This window comes from Lissotriton helveticus, chromosome 9 (assembly GCF_964261635.1).
Source record: "Lissotriton helveticus chromosome 9, aLisHel1.1, whole genome shotgun sequence".
Taxonomy (NCBI): Eukaryota; Metazoa; Chordata; class Amphibia; order Caudata; family Salamandridae; genus Lissotriton; species Lissotriton helveticus.
The window spans coordinates 1,239,047,341-1,239,066,511 of record NC_136070.1 but is presented as its reverse complement, the minus strand read 5'-3'; the positions used below and the strand labels follow the sequence as shown (position 1 = coordinate 1,239,066,511).

Below are 19,171 nucleotides of genomic sequence, written 5' to 3'. Positions count from 1 at the left end.
TAGTTAACTATAACGGGGGAATTTCAATGGTTTTGTATTAGTGAAATGTCCAGCTAACTGTAACGTGTGTGAAACCTATGGTGTTTTCAGTGAATTTCTAAGGTTTTTTTAAATGCTAATTTTTAACTATAACGTGGGTGAAGTCTTGGCGCTGAATTGGAAACTACCCCAGAAGCAGTCTCTGTGGCTCTTTGCACACACCTGGATAGATATGAGTGCACATGGTGTACATATTACACAGAATATCTATAGATGAGGAATACTTAATCTATAGATGAGGAATACTTATGGAGCTCAGCAGTGCCATCGAGGTAGCATGTCACGTGGACAGGAATGACCTAGGAAGTGCAGAGAGCTTGTAAAATAGCAAGAGGGGCATTCAGAGCTACAAGGCTCCTCCTGCGTCCCAGTGTTTCTCGTGCCCCGCCTGGCACACATCATGTCAGAGGATGGTGGTGACGTTAACATTTTGCCCCCTCTGGAAAAATTTCTGCGGACGCCCATGAGCAGCAGGAACAAATACTGTTCATGTGAGCGGCGGGATTGCCCAGCCAAGGGGGGGCCGTGTAGCAGCTGGTGACTCCTAAAATAACAGTTTAAGAGGGTCCCTCAGGTACCCAACGCCCAAGCCACAAGAGTCAGAACAAACTGGGCCATGAAGCCGGAGGGAATCAACCCGCCTCCCCATGAGGTCACAGGCTGCCATTGACAGTGGCCACTTGCCTGGCCGTTCCCGAGGCGGTCCTGGGTCAATCAATACCTTGATTGGAGTCCGTTGCATTGCCAACAAGTCCCAGGACACTTGCAGGGCGGGTCCTTGTATCGCGCTCCTGGCAGATGCAAAAAAATATCACCACACATATATATCTATATGGAGAGAGTGATCGAGTGAATGTAAGAGAGAGCGCAAAATAAATGATTGTGTGAAAAACGAATATAAAAAAATAGAAAGTTATTGGTTTGTAATTATTCAGAATTTGCCTGAGGTTTCTTTGAAGATGGATTTTCTTCAATTTGTTTTATAGATCTAAGTAGCTTTACATAGATCAGCCCAATTCATAAATGATGGAGCAAACTAGGAGATATTCAGAACAGTCCAGGGGCCTATAAAACGGTTTACCTTTTGATAACGGTCCGATTCGCAGAATCAGTCCATTTGCGAACGGCAAAAAGCCTTTCGGGATGTATCATCCCAAAAGGCATGCGCAAAATAAGGAAACGCAATTTTTGCGATTACCTATTTTGCAAATGCATTTAGGGAATCACAATTTGCGATACCCGAAATTTGCAGTGCAGGAAGCAGCAAAAATGTGAGACTTGGCTTTAGCCCGAAATAATGGTGTTCGAAATAGTGAGACACAACCATTCATTTATAAGCGAAACCGTTCCTTTTGCTATGGAAATGTGTTTTTTTTAGCTGAATTGAGATTTTATGCAGGTTGTCTAAGGTGATCCCTCAGAGGAAGGTTCTTTCATTAACTGCCTTCAGCTTTCATATGCAGTCAGTCTAAAATTATCCTCAGTGCAGATTCACTTGAAAACTTTGAACATATCAAAATAATCCCCTGGCAGTCTGATGCAGAGCGGTATCTTTCAGGAGAGATGGCACTTATTGATGCTGTTTGAGGCTATCTCAAGAGCAAAGTGTCTTTTAGAAAAAACTGCTTTATCACTGAACTAGAGAAGAGGATGCCACTGCTGCTAATAACCTATTACATGGTAAGCTGGTACTTTTTATAAGTGGTGTGTTAGGGCACTCACTTGTCCTTGTAAATTGCTCTTTAATTCTTTTATCGGTAGTCACATGAACACAGCAAATGTTAGGACATACACTTCAATTTCACCAGGTAGCAGTTGCCCTGTCACACTTTAAAAGTGATCTGTTCGCTGACCCCCACGAAGGTGACAAAGTAAGTAGGATACCTTATAATTGAATATGGTCCAGAGAGCATTCTGAGACGTTAACAAGCCTAGCACCTAGAAGTGAGAGACTAGCGATATGCTCTCAAACCCCGAACAAACAGCTCAGCAACTCCTTCCATGTGGCAAATGGCAAATGTCTGATGCATGTCAGCTCTAGGTACAGATACCTACCACCTGCCTCCATTTCCTTCAGGCAAGAATTCTATTTTGTATGCTAATAAATCATTTAGAGCTACTTGGTAAGGGAAATTTAGAAGTTCGAGATAAAAACTTACAGGCACGTGCGGCAAAGCTTTTCGCGATCGCAAACGGTGCGATTTGCAAAAATCGACCGTTTGCAAAAATCGGCCGTTTGCGGTCGCAAAATTAGCTTTTGCGATGCATCGTGTCAAGGCCCTCGCAGTTTGAGAATTTGCAATTAATTGCGAGTTCTCAAATTGCGATTGCATTTAAGGAATCGCATTTTGCGATTCCTTAAATGCAATGCAAGAACCACTTTGAAGTAGCGATTTCACTACTAGGGGTCGCAAATCAACATGAAGTTGAACTTCATGGTAATTTGCAAAAACTTTGAAAAATGTGCATTTTTCAAAGTCGTAGGTTACGTGTACACAACATTTGTGCACAGATCAATTTCAGGGGTGCAACAGGGTGTCATTTTCGCACCCTTGACATTGCATGAGCAATTTGCGAGTACCTACTGGTACTCGCAAATTGCGCATGCAATCTCCCATTCATTCCTATGTGCCTGCAGGCCCATTGGAATGAATGGGAAGGCATTCCTTAATTGCGACTCGCAAGGCTTTTGCGATTCCTTAATAATCGCAATTAAGGAATCGCAAAATCCTACCTTGATGCATGTGCCAGTTAATTTGAAAAGGACCATTGCGAACCAGATGAGTGAAAAACTAATATAAAAAAATAGAAAGTTATTGGTTTGTAATTATTTAGGATTTTCTTGAGGTTTTTTTTGAAGATCGATTTTCTTCAATTTGTTTAATAGATCAAAGTAACTATATATAGATCAGTCCAATTCATAAATTATGGAGCAAACTGGGAGATATTCAGAACAGTCCAGGGGCTAGATGTATCAAGCGTTTTACCTTTCGCAAATGGACGGATTTGCAGAATCGGCCCATCTGCGAATGGTAAAAAGCCTTTTGGGATGTATCATCCCAAAAGGCATTCGCGAAATAGGGAATCGCAATTTTTGTGATTACCTATTTTGCGAATGAATATAGGAAATCTCAATTTGCGATTCCTGAAATTTGCAGTGCAGAAAGCAGCAAACAATTGCAACCTAGCTTTAAGGAATCGCAAATTATCACCAACTTCAAATTGGTGGTAATTTGCAAATTCCTAGAAAAATGCACATACCCTCAGCGCATATGTGCACACTTACCTTTTTTGGGGGTGCATCAGGGTGACCTTTTGGCACCCTATCGCGTTCGCGATTACCAATTTGGTGATCTCTAATTGTGAATGTCTTCCCATGAATGGGAAGGCCTTCCTTTTTTTTTTTTTTGTCTTTTTTGGTTTTCCAACATATTATATAACAAAAGAGGCATTTGTGCCAACCAGTAGCCAGTCATAGGACGAACATATCATTTAGTACAGGTTAAGACATTATTCACCATTTCCTAACATATAGTCTAGTTGCCTATATCAGTATTTCTGCATACTAGATACATATACATATTACAACGTCAGTACAATATATAGTGATAGGAGGCAAATGGTATTAACTTAAGCAGTATACCATAGTGATCCCTTCTGACCATATGTTGCATATGTATAGTGACAACTGAATCATCCTTCGGGCATTGCAATTTCCTGCGCCATCATCCCACATTAACATAGATAACATCATTCCATTTCCACCAGTCCCACATGCTAATCTACAGAACCCACAACTTGCACTGCCTGGGCCGTGGCCAACCGCGTCCATTCCAAGAAGGGTTCCCATATGTCAGCCGGTCGGAACGCAGACAGCATCTGGGAAGGCCTTCCTTAATAGCGAATCACAATTTGCGAATGGCATTAAGGAATATGTAGGAATCGCAAATTTTTTTGCAAAGCTACATACATTGCATTTTGCACTTCTGTAATTGGAAAATTCGCTATTATAGACTCGCAAAATGCAATGTTGATACATCTGACCCTAAGACTACTACAGCTATCTTCTGCTGTAGTTTCAGTCGTCCAGATGCTCGTATGCACACGGGCGGCGTGTGCTCATGACGGCGTGGTTACGTCATGCTGCGGCCGGCGAGACCGTCACGGCCGTGCGAGTCATGAAGAAACCACGCCGTTATAAGCACAGCCTGCCCGTGGCTCATGACGGCGTGGTTCTGTCACGAGCATGGCGGCGCCACGCTACCCCCCCCACGCCCCCAGCGCCGCGGCGGAATTACCGCCACAGCCAAGGGGTTAAAGCCATACGCAAATGACATTTTTAAGGATTTGCTAAACAGTGGGCCTAATTCTCAAAGATGGTTGCATCTTACTCCAGGCGTTGAAGTGACGTATTCATGAATTTCCAGGAAGAAAATATGTTTACTCAAGGAGACAAAATTCATTTTGTGTATGTCTTGCTCTTGTAGATACATCATAAAGTCATTCGTAAGCTTGGAGTAGGACACAAATTCTTACAGAAAAAGGTTTATGAATCCGACAACAGGTATCTTTTTGTCTTGTGCAGGTTTTTGTGACTATGCTACCTACTTTGAGTTGAAAGGAGCACATCTGAAATGTTCTCAAGTAAATTGTATTTTTTCTGGAGGATATCTTTGTGAATTGGACCCAATGTATGTAACAAAATCAAATGCACCATTACAGCACTTTGAAGCGTTCTGACAGACATATTAGATAAACCAGAACCATTCCTTCAAAGTCTTCACAAAACCTACTATCACAGGTATTGATCATTCAAAGAAATCCTCAATGGATGTTATTTGTTCTGCGAAATGGATCTCATTATCTTTCCCGTTTGACTCTGTGGGATTACATTTGAGTTCTTTATGTTTTTACAAATCTTTATTAAAATAGCATTATAGCCCACTGCCGAGTGCTAAAACGCTTGTTAAGGACTCTGAGCCCTGGTTATAGGGAAGGACAGGGCCTTCAACAAAGAGAATCGACCAAGATCGATGGTCTATAATGCTATTAGAACATTACACCCACTCAGTGTTGAAACGTTAAACGTTAAAGCCGAAGGTCTACACCAGACATTATTGGCCCGCGCCACTCCTTCGTCAGTGGAGCTCCACGCATTGTACTAATTTGATTACTTTTTTAGTTTTTATAACAGACACTAGCTCTTTAGAGTTGTTTTGTTTACCTTTAGAAGGGAAGAGAGCTAATGTATGGAGGAGACTATTTTAGTTTCTAAACCCTGTGATTTGAGTTATTTTTGTTTCTTAGATACTCTGTTTTAAATGAGCTCATCTTCCCAACGAAATATTAAGATTTAATCCCATGGTGTGGTTTGGCAGATTTTATGATTTAATATAATGGTTTAGTTCCCCTTATACTGTGTGAAATATACTGATCTTGTTTCCATTATTCTTTAATTTAAATATGCTGTGTTTGTTTGCCATATTGTGTGATTTAAGCAAGGTTATTTTGTCAGTTTCGGTGCTGCTATTCTTTCCCATATTAAATTATTATAGGGAGCTCTTTTCTTTCCCAACTTTTGAGTTTAAAATATTGTAGCTGTTTTTGTACCTTAAACACTGTGATTCAAATTAACTGTTTTGTTTCCCATTTTCTGTGATTAAGTGAGTTGATTTTGTTTCCCAAATTCTACGTTTAAGTGAACTATTTATGTGCAGCACATCCTGTGATTTAAATGAGCTGGTTTGTTTACCATATTCTGTGATTTAACCCGTTGCGTGCTGCCGTCGGCCATTGGCCGACGGGAGCACTACCTCCATTGGCCAGAGCCCCGCTCATCTTATAGAACGCCCGCACTGCGCAGAAATAACGGCCGCCGTTAAGTGAACTATTTTGTTTCACATGTTCTGTGATTTAAGTGAGCTGTTTGTTTCCCATAGTCTGTGATTATGAGCGGTTTTGTTTCCCATGTTCTGTGATTTAACTGAGATATTTTGTTTACCATAGTCTGTGATTTAAGTGAGCTTTCTGTTTCCATATTTTTTGATTTAAGTGAGCTTTTTGTTTCCCATATGCTGTCATTTAAGTGTGCTGTTGTGCTTCCCACATTCTGTAATTTAACGCCTTAACCACAGCGGCAATTCCCCCGTGGTGCGGGTGTTCTAAAAGGTGGGCGGGGCTGCGACGGCCGTTGGCCGTTCGCAGCACAAGGGAGGGAGTGCTATCGTCGGCCGTTGGCCAACGGGAGCACGGAACGGGTTAAAGAACTGTCTTGTTTGCCATATTCTGTGTTTGAAGTGAGCTATTCTGTTTCCCATATTCTGTGATTTAAGCATGCTGTTATGATTTCCATATTCTGTGATTTAAGTCAACTGTTTTATTTACCAGTTTTTGATTTAAGTGAGCTGTTTTGTTTCCCGTATTCTGTGATTTAATTGTGCTGTTTTGTTTACCATAATCTATGATTTAATTGAACTGTTTGTTTCACATATTCTGTGATTTAAGTGAGCTGTTTTGTTTACTATAGTCTATGATTTAACCCCTTGTATGATTGTGATGGAACCGTTCCGTCACAAGCCTCGGGTGTGCTGTGCTTGTGACGGAACGGTTCCGTCACGGCCCGCTCGCCGCGCCTGCGCGGCGCGAATTCCGCGCCTACGCTGAGCGTTCTATTAGGCGGGCGGGGCCGTGGCGGAACCGTTCCGTCATAAGCACAGCTCACCCGAGGCTCGTGACGGAGCGGTTCCGTCACGAGCACGGGAGCGCCGTGCGGCCGCCCCGCCCCCTTAGCACTGCAGCGGAATAGCCGCCGCAGTGAAGGGGTTAAGTGAACTGTTTGTTTCCCATCCTCTGTGATTTAAATGTGCTGTATTGTTTACCATAATCTATGATTTAACCCCTTCCATGCTCATGACAAGCTCAGCTCGTCATGAGGCACAGTGGAGCTGTGCTCATGACGAGCTGAGCTCGTCATGACCACACCCGTTTCCATTGACCTTCAGCACAGGAGATGAATATGTGCAGCATCAATGAGGTTAAGTGAGCTGGTGTGTTTCCTAGATTCTGTGATTTAAGTGAGCAGTTTTGTTTACTATAGTCTATGATTTAAGTGAGCTGGTTTGTTTCTTAGATTCTGTGATTTAAGTGAGCTGTTTTGTTTACTATGGTCTATGATTTAAGTGATGTGTTTGTTGCTCATATTCTGTGATTCCCACATACTGTGATTTCTTTAAAGAACTGTCTTGGTTTCCCATATTCTGTGTTTGAAGTGAGCCATTCTGTTGATGATTTAAGTGACCTGTTGGTGTCCCATATTCTGTGATTTAAGTGAGCTGTTTTGTTTACTGTGGTCTATGCTTTAAGTGATGTTTGTTGATCATATTCTGTGATTTAAGCAAGTTGGTTTGTTTGCTACAGCCTGTGATTAAAGTGAAGTGTTTGTTTCTCATATTCTGTGATTTAAGTGAGCTGTTTTGTTTTCTATAGTCTAGGATTTAAGTGAGCTGGTTTGTTTCCTAGATTCTGTGATTTAAGTGAGCTGTTTTGTTTACTATCGTCTGTGATTTAAGTGATGTTTTTGCTGCTCATATTCCGTGATTTAAGTGAGCTATTTTGTTTACTATAGTCTGTGATTTAGCTGAAGTGTTTGTTTCTCATATTCTCTGATTTAAGCGAGTGGGTTTGTTTGCTACAGTCTGTGATTTAAGTGAAGTGTTTGTTTATCATATTCTGTGATTTAACCCGTTGGCTGCTTCCGCTTTTTTGCGGCAGTGCGGCCGTTTTAAAAAACGGGCGCGGTCGCGTCGGCATTGGCCGACGGCAGCACCAGCGAGGTAGTGCTATTGGCCGACGGCAGCAGCCAACGGGTTAAGTGAGCTGTTTTGTTTTCTATAGTCTAGGATTTAAGTGAGCTGGTTTGTTTCCTAGATTCTGTGATTTAAGTGAGCTGTTTTGTTTACTATCGTCTGTGATTTAAGTGATGTTTTTGCTGCTCATATTCTGTGATTAAGTGAGCTGTTTTGTTTACTATAGCCTGGAATTTAAGTGAAGTGTTTCTCATATTCTGTGATTTAAGCGAGTTGGTTTGTTTGCTACAGCCTGTGATTAAAGTGAAGTGAAGTGTTTGTTTCTCATATTCTGTGATTTAAGTGAGCTGTTTTGTTTACTATAGTCTATGATTTAAGTGAGCTGGTTTGTTTCCTATAATCTGTGATTTAAGTGAGCTGTTTTGTTTACTATAGTCTGTGATTTAAGTGATGTTTTTGCTGCTCATATTCCGTGATTTAAGTGAGCTATTTTGTTTACTATAGTCTGTGATTTAGCTGAAGTGTTTGTTTCTCATATTCTCTGATTTAAGCGAGTGGGTTTGTTTGCTACAGTCTGTGATTTAAGTGAAGTGTTTGTTTATCATATTCTGTGATTTAACCCGTTGGCTGCTTCCGCTTTTTTGCGGCAGTGCGGCCGTTTTAAAAAACGGGCGCGGTCGCGTCGGCATTGGCCGACGGCAGCACCAGCGAGGTAGTGCTATTGGCCGACGGCAGCAGCCAACGGGTTAAGTGAGCTGTTTTGTTTACTATAGTCTATGATTTAAGTGAGCTGGTTTGTTTCTTAGATTCTGTGATTTAAGTGAGCTGTTTTGTTTACTATAGTCTATGATTTAAGTGATGTTTTTGCTGCTCATATTCCGTGATTTAAGTGAGCTATTTTGTTTACTATAGTCTGTGATTTAGCTGAAGAGTTTGTTTCTCATATTCTGTGATTTAAGTGAGCTATTTTGTTTACTATAGTCTGTGATTTAGCTGAAGTGTTTGTTTCTCATATTCTGTGATTTAAGCGAGTTGGTTTCTTTGCTACAGTCTGGGATTTAAGTGAAGTGTTTGTTTCTCATATTCTGTGATTTAAGTGAGCTGTTTTGTTTACTACAGTCTATGATTTAAGTGATGTTTTTGCTGCTCATATTCTGTTACTTAAGTGAGCTGTTTTGTTTAGTATAGGCTATGATTTAAGTGAACTGTTTGTGTCCCATATTCTGTGATTTAAGGGAGCTCTTCTGTTTCCCGTCTTCTGTGATTTAAGTCTGCTTGTTTACTCCCCCCACAGTCGGCCATGGGCAGAGCGAAGGAGACCGCATGGTAGTGTCTGATTTCCAGGTGTTCGTCAGAGACAGCCTACAGCACATCGACCTCATGAAGAAGGAGCACCCCGGATTACCTCTTTTCATCCTCGGCCACTCCATGGTAAGCGGCTCATTTAAGCCTTTGCATCTCATGTGGCAGCTGCAGTCGAACACATCTGCGGCTAGTCCTTTGGATTGTGGAAGACAATGGAACATAATAATCAGCACAGTCCCAACACTATGGCTTATTAGACATAAAAACAGTGGAATGGCTAGCGGCTGCGCGCACAGCCATTATTGTGTATTTTTATATTCATTTCACTGCTCAGCAGCTGTCGCGCGGCGCATTCCTTCTCTCATCTTTCATAGCAAATGGGGAAATTCACAGTCTGCTGGTCTGCAAGCTGCTCATGCTACATTCCTCATATTAGTCTGATTTATTACAAAACAGCAACAATAACATCATTTTAGTGTACCTTCCTGGGTTGCAATGAACCATCATTATACTATTCTGCATTTTTGTCTCGTCTACTCCCAACTTCTAGAAACAGGGACAATCTATAGAGAGTTCCTTTGAAGTGGTTAAGAAAATTAAAGTAGCGCGCTGCTCACAAGTGCCCCTACTGGACTATTCTAGTATAACTCCCCAAACTCAACCCACCCACACCGCTGCGCGCCTCACTCTTAATTTCACTTTTCATTGAAGTTGTTTCTCAAACATACATGAAGCATATTCCTTGGGTCTTCTTCATTAGTAGGATTCTTTTTGCTTTCTTTGAACAATTATTCATTTTCTTTTCCCTTTTTGGTATGTTTTTCTGATGTTGCCAGGTTGCCAGTTGCATCTCTCAAAGATTTCACTGGGCCTATATCTTTTATTAGGCATTGACCATATAATAAACTGCTTCCTGAGCTGGTTGAGAATAATTAGATCTTCCATGTGGAGGGTGGGTGGTTGTGGCTTGAGGCTGGTGGAGTAGCATTTTTTTTTTTATTTTGCTCCCCACCGTCCTTCAAGACGGCATTCAGTTGCCTAGGAAACCACTTTTGGTGAGGACCAGTGATGTAATTGACTGATCAGTGACCCGGAGACTCCGTTAAAATGAGCATTTTCTCACTTGGCAGCTACTCTAGATGGCGCCTGCGAGTGCTGGCTCAAGTAGGGCCAGCCGGGGAGACTGAAGTATCTGATGAAGAGGGTTCCGATGGTGCTCCAGTAACTCTCTGTACTTGGGAAGGTCCCTCTAGGGGTAGAAGAGATGGTGCACATTCACAACAGCCAGACTGAACTTATCTCCTGGAGACTCATTGGCAGAGCATGCTGACGGGGATGGCGCTGTGATGGCTTGCTGTGCTAGGTCCCTTTGGCAGAGGCATTACAGAGCATGTGGACTAATATGCCAAGTCATCCGATGGGCCTTCGTCCGACTGCATCACACTTCAGAGCCAACACACAGTCCGTTCCTGGACAAACACCCCTTAATAAGTGAGCACATTGGGTGCACGTCCTGCCCTCCCTAATAAAGATCTTGAAATTGGCACATTTTGACTTCCCAGGATACATGTAACTGAGCATTGACTAGCCAGTCGCCATATCTGCTGCGAACTTGTCTGGCTGTCCTCCCTGCTCTGTATTGAGATATAGAGGGTGGCCTACCGTGATCTGACATTGGTGGGACATACATTGTATGTGACAGGGTACTAAAAGTGCCAAGAACAATGGCAGCAAAGCTGAAGGGAAGACCGAGGAAATGCTGGAACTCAAGCTAGAACAATTGTGATAGATTTTGGCCTCCTAAGGATTAATTAACGAAAGATGTTGGAGCGACTAAGAAAAATGGAAGCCACACTCAGAAAGCTAAAACTAGCCACGGAGGATGTCTGTACGCAACGCTCAACCTCACAGTGTGCGTATACTACCTCAAATACAGTGTAAAGGATTCAGAAGACTGCACAAGGAGGAGCAATCTTTGGGTGATTGGCCTTCCAGTGAGAGTTGAAGACTTCAACACATTTTTGTTTTTGGAGAACTGGCTGTCACCAAAGGTGGCCCCCTTAAGGACTGGCAATATTCTAGGTGTTGAAAAGAGTGCAGAGAACCAAGTGTACCTTCTATACCAGCCATGGCAAGGTTCCTAAATTACAGTGACCCTGATCTGCTGCTCCCAAAAGTGAGAGAAGAGGGTCTCTTTGGAATTAGGAGCACCAGGGTGATGATCCTCCCTGACTTTATACAGCTGTACAACAGCAAACCATCCTTTGACAAAGTGAAATACGGAGAGATGGGGCTGAAGTATGTGGTTCTATTCCCGGGAAAGCTGATGGTAATGGCGGACAATTACACCTGCTTCTTAACTAAGAGCCAATAAGTGTGAAACTGAAACAAAGTCTATCTGGCAGGTAGAGACAGTCAACACTCACCCAGTAAACACCAGATGTGGTAATTGCAAACACGCAGAACAAAAAGGGCCCGACCAAACAGACCAAATAGGTGCTGTGCGAGAGGGAAGAAGCAAGGGCAGCTGCTGCAAGACTTAAGAGAAGACAGTAACAGATGACTATAGACTATCCAGGTAACAACTCAAATCCTGATGCAGACTAGATTCAGTCTTCGGGAGGTGAACATGCCATGCTGCCTGTGACTCAGAGGCTGGCTGATAAAGAGGTAGGATTGATGCGTGAATACTGAGACTTAGGGTGACCGGGCAGGGAAGTGCTAGCCGTCCAGCAGCTAGAAAACAAAGTATTGCAGAGAATTTTTTAGAATTTTGATGAAGACTTTACAGAGGCCGGCGGTGATCATGAGAATAAATAGACCCCCGCCCTTCAGCCCAGGAGAGGGATCGAATGGGGAACTGGTTGCTCATTTTTTAAGTGGGTCCACCTGCTACGTGGGATTTGCTGACACGGGCACTGAATAGGGATGCCTAGATCTTTCTATAACCTTCCAGAAGTAAGCCTCCCCTAGTGAACACGCTGAGACAGAAAGGCGTCATTAGGTATATCACTGAGGATGGTATGACCCATTGTCTCACCCTATGCACATGATATGTTGGTGTTCTTGAGTGATGCATGGGCTGAGTGATCCACCAGGGCGCTTGAGGTGTTGAGCAGGGTGTCCGGGTGAACTGGAACAAGTCCAGTCTTTTCTTGTTACACCCCAGCACAAATGGAGCAAGGCTGCCAGAAATCTGCTGCAGGTTAAGATCGGAACCTAATAAGATTCGATACCCTTGGGTGTGGATTTACCACATGCCAACGAATATCCCTGGTAGTAATATACAAATGTATGACGATGCAACGCGATCATTTAGATCGCGGTACATTACATCGCTGTTTTTACAATGCAAGTCGTTACAACAACTTGCGCTGTAGGGCGCTGGACTTAGGAATAGTGTGATTTACTATTCCAACTCCAGCCTACGTACAGTAGGGAAGGTGTTGGAATAGTAAATCACACTATTCCTTAGTCCAGAGCGCCCTCCAGTGCAAGTCATTGTAACGACTTGCGTTGTAAATACAGCGATGTAAATGTATTGCTGTGTTTTGGCCACGTTGTAAAGGTTGTTATCCTAATATACGGCTTGCTCTGGCTTCAGTGAGAAGCGCTAACAGTTGCAATTAGGGTAGCCCCATCAAAGATGGTGGCCATGCCTCAACTTCTGTACTACTTTGGGGTCCCACTGATATAAATTCCAAGGCGATCTTCTGCAAGCCTGACTCTGTAATGCAAGACCTGGTGTGACGCTCAGGAAGGCCCAGGGTGGCGTTACCTAAACTGCTCCTCCACAAGGTCGAAGGAGGACTGCCCGACACAGATTTTGAGTTCCTTTTATTTGGCAGCACAGTTACAGTGGACAGCACTACGGTTGGTATAACAAGAACTGATGGCGCGAGGAGACATACTCGGTCTCCGGTGAAGGAGGACCTGTCTAGTCTGCTCCTGAAACCTAGAGGCAGAACAGATGTAACTGGCACAAACATTGACACCATGCACTCCAGAGATACCTCTATCACCACTGTGGGGCATTTGGGGAAGAGGGAGTAAGACCTCATTTGAAGACTGTGTGGTGGTGGTAGGCTTCGAACGTGTTGGGCGTATGCGAAGATGGTTCAGTCAAGGCTTACTTGGACCAACTATGGGATTATGAGGTCACTGCAGGACAATTCCTGATTCTTGGGTCACTGAGAGGTGTGGTAAGAAGAAAATGGATGGTGGGGAACTTTGAACCACCACACACAAGGGTCTATTGGTGCTATACACTTTAGGTAAAGGGACCAGTGTGGTGTCAACACTGTACTGGCAATTACTTGTAAAATCTAAATACTTCTTAGACAGGGTTCTGAATAAATTGGCAATAGCACTAGACAAGGACGAGTAATAAGGGTAGGGTCTCAGCATAGGCCCAGGTGCCTCGAGAAACGTTTGATTCAAGCTGCTTAAATGTAACTTTTTGCATTACATATATTACACCATGGAAAACTAACAAGTACTATACCTGGGCAGCTTCACAATGCCCGCAGTGTGGTGAAGTGGGAGTAGACTTTTTTCACATGGTCTAGGATCATACTTGTTTGTACTTGTTTGTTTGGCTGGTGACTATGACAATGCCAGTGATTAATTTGTGCCAGTGCTTGTAGGTGGTGAGGTGGGACTTATGTTTCATCATCAGACTTTGATCCAGAGTAAGAGTGAGAAAGCCTGTAAATAGAGGAAGAGTGTGATAGAAAAACAACCTAGATCTGTAGCCCAAGTGGTTAAATTAAAGTGAACCAAAACTACAACACCTGGAAGGCATTGGTTTGTTAAATGGATGGCCTGGATTGGAAAATGGTATTCTTGATGACGTGGAGTAATCTGGTACCTTTATTTAAGTTTATTTCACCCCAATTATTTACAGATAAACATAGGGCTAGCGAGAAAACAGTCCAGTGCATTCTGGGAGTTGTAGTTATAGGTCACCTTAATTGAACTAGAGATGAAGAATATGAAATAGCTATCATCAAAGTGGAGTGTGGTTACTCTGATTATAGTGAGTCATTAGCAACCCTACCCATTTGGGAAGTGACGGTAACGTAGCCAATTGCAGTCGCATTTAATTATAACTGCCAAGTTTCCCAGGGCCATGCGTGATGTGCTGCTCCAGTCCGGGTTTTGTTTCTCTGAATTCTGGGACTTGTAGTCTTGTTTCTAATAAAATAAACAAGACTCCATGTCCCACAATTAAAAAAAACTCTACATAGGAGCAGCACATCACACGTGGAAGTGGGAAACCTGCCAGCTGTGCATTTGCAAGTACTTCCTGGTCTTAAACGTTTGTGGAAAATGACCTTTGTTGGTGGGGTGGGGTTGCTCGCGTTTCGCATTACCTTAAAGCAGAGTTATGGTAATGAGCCCCCAGCAGAGGGTGATTAGGTGAGGTCTGCACAGGAGTGAAAAGATTACTTTAAAAAAATTCCACGGTCATAGAAAATGCATGTAAAAAGCAAGTGTCGGATATGCTGCAAGTTAATTTTTCTCACTCTCTGGTGGTGCGTCTCTTTGCAGGGAGGGGCCATCTCCATCCTGACGGCTTCGGAGAGGCTGAGCGACTTTTCCGGAATGGTGTTAATCTCACCTCTGGTTCTTCCCAGCCCGGAGACGGCGTCTACATTCAAGGTGACAATATGATAATCCGCCCTACTTTTTAAAGTTTCATTTTGGTTTCCGCGAGACTCAAACACGTGGGCTTTTCAGGGCGGAGGGAAGGTCGCTCCCGACTGACATCTGTGTAGCACGTGACCCCTCAGACGTGTCACCTGGCATGAAGGGCAGGTGACCGCTGGGAGAGGCTCCTACATAACTTGTAAAAACAGGCCTGTGTGTGGTTAACAAGGGCGTGGGGAATGTGAATGAATGTCAAACCAGCTGGCAGTGGGCGAGACACAGAAATCATACCTCTCACTGCCTCGGGCCGGCTCGACTACAAATAGTAGAACAGAAAATGTGGTTTGGCTGGGATCCGAATTATGAGTTGTGCAAGTGTTTTGTATCTGGTAATGAACGGGTGTGATAAAGTCTGTTGACCTGAATTAAAAGTTGTGTGTTCAAAGCCGCCAAATGTGAACGAAAGGGAAGGAGGCCAGGGACAAACCGGGATATGCAGATTTTGGTGCAGAAAACCGCCGAATCCAGATGCTTTTTCATAATTGGAGATAATTATCACAACTGATAAATTGCTAACCCAGTGGAATTGAATATTTATCAGGTGCCATAATTATCTCACAACCCTCTGGAGCACTGTAATTGAGTTCTAATGCCGTAATAGAATTCTGCCCAAGTAATCATTTCGACCAATGCGCAAACAGGGATTTGAGATGGGATCAGAATTTTCCACCCTGTATGTAATCAGGACCACAGTGTGTGACAGGTCCTTCCTCTAAACTACATGCTGCAAACATATTTTTTAGGTTATGCTTGCGCTGCTTGCGAAATCTCTCGTGAATAATTTTAATATTTTAAAAGGGGCTTTGAGCCTGCACATTTCTTACCTCTACTTACCATTGGTTGACACCCACGCCACTCTTGTTTCCTTGCTTCCTATTGGTTGGCTCCTCCTACTTTTCTCCGACTTTGTTCCTGCTGTGGAGCATGGACCAAGTACTGCTTTCAGTAGCCAGTGGCCTTCCTCTGGCCATTGGCTCCTTTAGGTACTATTTTTTTACTTTTGGGCACCTACTCCCCTCGCCATTGTTCTCTTTAACCCACTCAACCCACCATCTTTGTTTCCCACCCTCCTCCCATTTTATTTCCTTCCTCTTAGCTCTTGTACACAGTCTAACCCTCACACCATGACTTACCATTTATCGAACATTCAGTCCCACATTTCTGCCCTACGACCCAATATGCCCTTCCCACTACAAAGTGTGTCCCTTTCAGCTTTCCACAGAGTCTATGGACCCAACCCCTCCTTCCCCAGTTATGCGCCCTCCAGCCACCCACCAAAAGTCTGATCAATCCAAACTCCTCCCCCATTTGCTTGCCATTTTTTTCTGCAGATCCTCTCCATCTGCCTTCTGCCACATACCAGAGTGGATGTCCAATCCAAACCCTTTCAGTCTTGATGAAAATGCACAGATGCCACTCTTCCTTTACCATACCTACTCCTTGGCTGTCGCTGCGGATACGCTACCACTCCAACTTGTTGCTCCCTATCCCCAGAGACCTCACTCTCCTATATCGCCTCCTACCTCTACTGCTCTCTCTGTTGTCTTTTTCACAGCGTGGTCCTTGCCACACCACCTGGCTTCACAATACAGTACCTCACTCAGTCTCTCATTAGTGTTTCTAAGAGACAGCACCCTCATCTGTGCTGGCCGCTCTCCATTCCATGCACCAGCCACAGGTGCAATTCCCACTGCTGATCTCAGTGCCTCTCAGTGCCGGTCACACATTTCCCAAACAGGGGTCATCTCCTTCCCACCCATCAGCCTCCTATTTCTCATCTTTTACAGCTGGTGCTGTGTTTTAGTGACCACCTCTGCCCTTCCCTGGGGACTGCCTGCTCAAGCCCACCAACGCAACCTGTTCTGGATGTCGTATTGCCAGCCGACCCGACGTCGACCGCTACCGACACTCGACCGCCATCGACAATCCTTCCAAAAGGCCTGTCTACCTTTGCTTGACGGGACCTGATTTCAGCTCCCGGGTGGTTGGTGACCATACTCCTTGCTTCCAGGACTTCATCTGACCCATGACCTTCAATACCCCCACTCCTCACTTGCGGAACCCGCCAAAGGCCCTCCCACAATCCTGTGTCCCTTGTGACAAGGCCTCATTTATGCTACATGAGTCCAGCAATACCCCCTACTGGAACTCATTGATTATATCTTGGTAGACGCAACACTTCCAAGTCATGGATGCTTGATGTCCCAACGAGCAGGTGAACATTTTTTCTTTCCTGTAACTCCTCATCGAAGTGGTGTCTCTGTGTTGTGCAGCATGAAAAAACTACAATTCCCAGAATGCTTTTGTTTGTTAAATTAAAGCCCAGGATTAGGCCAGAAATCTCCGGATTCTCTGCAACCCGTCTGTGCATTTAGACATTTTGATCCTTTTATCACTTGAACGACAGCACAGCACGTTACCACGTATAAAATATATGAAAAATACAAAATTCTATGTTTCCCCAAAGATTGCTTGTGTTCCTCCCTCAATATCTTTTCTCCAAATTGAAGAGGTTCCTCAGTTTTGCCACTGGAACTTTATCCACCCTCATCCTGCCTTCACCACTTCCCTCCATCATGATGGTAGTTGGCTGTCAATCAGAAACTGGGCCCTCCTCAACTTCCTGATGATTATATACAAAGTTTTCTTCTCTGAACCATCTTGCCAACATACTGACCTGCCATGCACCCACCTGCAATCTATGCCCCGTCAACCTGACCATGCTCGTCGCACCGAAACCATACTGTGCGGTGCCCAGTTTCCAATCTCTCCATTTCTAAAGCCCCATGAGCTTGCCACATGGCGAGTGAGTTCAAAACTTCCTTTAAAAGTCAACACATGAGACTGGAACAAAGAGCAATGAATGACCTATGATGCACCAAAACTGTAAATACGTGTATCATGCGAGTGCACTATGTGTAATTGTCTCACTGTTGTCTCTCTGTTGGTGTTTTCCTGCCTTTTCACCCCTAAACCGCTTCTTTGCACAAAGCCTCCTTGTGCATCTCTGACTTGTTTAGTTAATCTTTTATACTTAGTGACGTGGCGCCTTCGTGTGGTAGAAATGTCATGCCTACTGTTGCTTAACAAATAATCAAATAACATGGTATCCCCGTGATGTGGAGCAATCGGGGATTTTTAGATATTCCTGGTTTTTAATAAAGCACAGTCTACACACTGACATATCTCTAGGCGCTACAGAAGCACACAGGTAATAAAACGAAATTCGTTGCGCACGCTGCATCGCCAAATGCAATGCAGCGCACACAACAAAATTCGTTTTATTTATTTGTTTGTTTGTTTATTTATTTATACCTATAATCGGCTGTAATCTGTAGTTTACTACCGCCCCACCCTGCTCCTCCCCCACACCACGTCAGCACTCCTACCTCAGGCCGCTACTGAAATACACGCATGCATTCACAGTTTTACTCCTGGTTTTTTTCGCCTCTTTTGGCTTACCTGATTCAAGGGTTTATTTCCAAAATTGCCAATAATTGAGAAACTATAAAGACAGCAGAAATTGGTGCTTGTGAGTCAGCATGGGACCAGCAAGGATAGTGTCAATGTCACACCAAGCCATGCTTTTGGGGAACCCTAATATTTTGGGAAGCTCACCATACAGAAAATGTGCTTCTTTTAAGTGACCCTTCGTGCTGTCTTTCATTATTTATAGCCCAACAGCTGAGTGATGGACAGCATGGAAAATTTTAAAACAGGATATGTCTTTAAATAACTACATGTGTCAACATACATGTGTGGTATAATGCTAATATTTGCCAGTGGATGGACTGTTATAAAGTATTTGGCAACTTAAATAGCTAAAACAAGACAGACATCAAAGTATGAGTGCGCTTCTATCATTTAAATAAATATGGAAATGTACAGATTTACAACTACACTTATATGAAAACACAAAATAAATATGGATATGAAAACACAAAATAAATATGGATAAAAATAGATAAAAAGGCCAAAAGTTAAACATGGATAAATACAGACGGAAATGTTAAAAAAATAAATACCGTAAAACCGGGAGCCCTATAACATAATCCAAATCTCTGTACACACAGGCAATCTGTTCTTTAGCGACAAGACACTGGGCAATGTGCCAGTGATTTGTAGAGTTTAGGGGTATTAGGGTCAATTACTTCTTCAGGTGGTATTTAAACAGGCAGGCGCTCACGGTTGCCAGAGTGACCAATACTAGGCCTGTCTTCCTCTTGACCTCCCGGACTCTGCAGCAATTAGGCCCTTCATGGTTGTATTTGTATTTGCAAGTCACGCGCAGGTCACAAGGTGCACTAACA

At 43.4% G+C, this 19,171-nt stretch overlaps 1 protein-coding gene across 2 annotated transcripts in view; it reads left to right on the top strand.

Annotated features, from left to right (window-relative positions):
* Window positions 1–19,171, top strand: part of MGLL (monoglyceride lipase) — a 497,769-nt gene that overhangs the window by 408,271 nt on the left and 70,327 nt on the right. For both annotated transcript variants that reach the window (XM_078661737.1, XM_078661738.1), the window contains exons 4-5: window positions 9,139–9,275; window positions 14,703–14,813. In XM_078661737.1, the coding sequence (XP_078517863.1) occupies window positions 9,139–9,275; window positions 14,703–14,813 (248 nt within the window). The remainder of the gene's footprint in view (window positions 1–9,138; window positions 9,276–14,702; window positions 14,814–19,171) is intronic.